The following is a 1,944-nucleotide window of genomic DNA, read 5'->3' on the forward strand; positions in this document are numbered from 1 at the left end:
TATATTGGGGGGGTTTTGGGGGGCTATGTTAGGGGGGTGATAGGGGGCCATGTTGGGAATATATTAGGGGCGTTATTGGGGGCCATGTTGGGACTATATTAGGGGCGTTTTTGGGGGCCATGTTAGGGGTGTCATAGGGGGCCATGTTGGGAATATATTAGGGGCGTTATTGGGGGACATGTTGAACTATATTAGGGGCATTATTGGGGGCCATTTTAGGGGTGTCATTGGGGGCCATGTTAGGGTTGTCATTGTGGGCCATGTTGGGGACTATATTAGGGGCGTTATTGGGGGCCATGTTAGGGGTGTAATTGGTGGCCATGTTGGGGACTTTAGTAGGTGCGTTATTGTGGTCCATGTTGGGGCCTAAAAACATGGATATCCTCAGAGCTGTGGTTTGTTAGGGACGTTATCTCAGTTAGAAATGATGGTTTTGAATTTTGGTTGAAATTACCTCCTTTTTTCTTCCAGACTCGGATCCAAGCTGTTCCAGTCGCCATCTAACAGCTGAGGACAGAGAGTCGTTTTCCTCCAAGACTTTCCTGAATTTTAAATTTGACAGAGACGCCATCATGAAATGCTTTGATTACTGACACTCATCAGAATCTTTCCTTTGGGACTTTTTAATCTTCATGGATAAAGATACTTTGGTAGCTCCTTTCCTCTTGGCCTTCCTAGACCTGCGCCCACATTTCCATTGGAAACTCCGATATTTCTCCAACCATGAAGAGAGCGCTGTCTTTCCTTACCTGACTGATGATGTAGCAGACCTCTTAGAAGCAAGGCTTCCTGTTCTGCAACCTTCCTGCAGGTTCGTCATATATGAACATGTGTTCCATCTGGACTAAAATAAACCTTAAAGGATTTTAAACCCGGTTGTTTTGAAAAGCACCAAAGATGAAATGACGGGAACAGAAACCTGGCTCTTTACTCGGCATCAAATTTAGGATTTTAGGATTGAATAATATTTCTTACCTCTAATAAAAGCCAAGATTATGAACTTCTAAACGTTCACACCTGATTCTGATGTTTGCAGTTTTTATGTTTTTCGTCATTCTGATTTTAATGTTTCTGATAACTTCTTGTTGGTTTTTTACTGAATAAACGCGTTTCTTTCTTGTATTTCCTCTAACACATTGTTTTAGACACAAACTGTCATTTTTTCAGCCTGTTTTTTTTCTTTCAGTGGACAGGGATGCATTTAAAATAAAAGGAAATGTTGTATAGTTTCTAAAAAGGTCTATCTATGATGTGATTCTATATTTCTAATTCTATTTTTTTTTCTTCTGTTTGGCTTTTAGCAGTTTTCTAATTTTAGGATATAAAGTTTGAAGCTTGAAAATACGCTGACTCTTTCTTTTCGTAAATCTTATCTCTGCTGCTATTTAGAGCAGGAGCAACTTCCTGAAATAAAGACGATATTTAACAGATCAAAAAATAGATATTTCAAAATAAAATGAGTAAAAGAGCAATAGGATATTTCATGTTCATTACGTAATTTCAGGATCTGTGATAACGCTCCCTGGTGGATTTAAGGTGCAGCAGTCTGTCACTGAAGGAGCTGTCCAGTTCAGCACCAGCTGAACCAGCATGGGATGGGAGACCTTATGACTTAGCCTTAGATTTAAGATGTTCCAGCCAGAGAATTCAAAACAATCTTGGAGTGTTTTCATGGCGCCCTCAGACCACACTCTGACCTCTTTAACTGTCGGTTTAGCCCTGATTGACTGGGGCTAATATGCAGGGATAAGCATGACAGACAGGAAATCTGACGAACCGAGATGGGGGCAGGGGGCTGCTCTGAATGCATCTTTGATGTTAGAGTAAACCAGGTCTAAAGTGTTTTCACCCCGAGTTGCAAAGTCCACATGTTGGTAGAAATGAGGGAGAACAGTCTTCAAGTTAGCCTGGTTAAAATCCCCAGCAATGATGAAAACAGCCTCT

General features: G+C 41.1%; 1 protein-coding gene across 3 annotated transcripts in view; it reads left to right on the forward strand.

The window, feature by feature from the left end:
• The window catches only part of dcp2 (decapping mRNA 2), a 3,868-nt gene extending 2,666 nt beyond the window's left edge, over positions 1 to 1,202 (forward strand). For 2 of the 3 annotated variants that reach the window (XM_015402168.1, XM_015402169.1), the window contains exon 4: positions 472 to 1,202. In XM_015402168.1, the coding sequence (XP_015257654.1) occupies positions 472 to 593 (122 nt within the window). In that variant the 3' untranslated portion in view covers positions 594 to 1,202. The remainder of the gene's footprint in view (positions 1 to 471) is intronic. The other variant, XM_015402170.1, reaches the window with a different exon arrangement.
• Positions 1,203 to 1,944: the final 742 nt, after the last annotated feature.

The sequence above is a fragment of the Cyprinodon variegatus genome, unplaced genomic scaffold (assembly GCF_000732505.1).
Source record: "Cyprinodon variegatus isolate N-32 unplaced genomic scaffold, C_variegatus-1.0 Scaffold1311, whole genome shotgun sequence".
Lineage (NCBI taxonomy): Eukaryota > Metazoa > Chordata > Actinopteri > Cyprinodontiformes > Cyprinodontidae > Cyprinodon > Cyprinodon variegatus.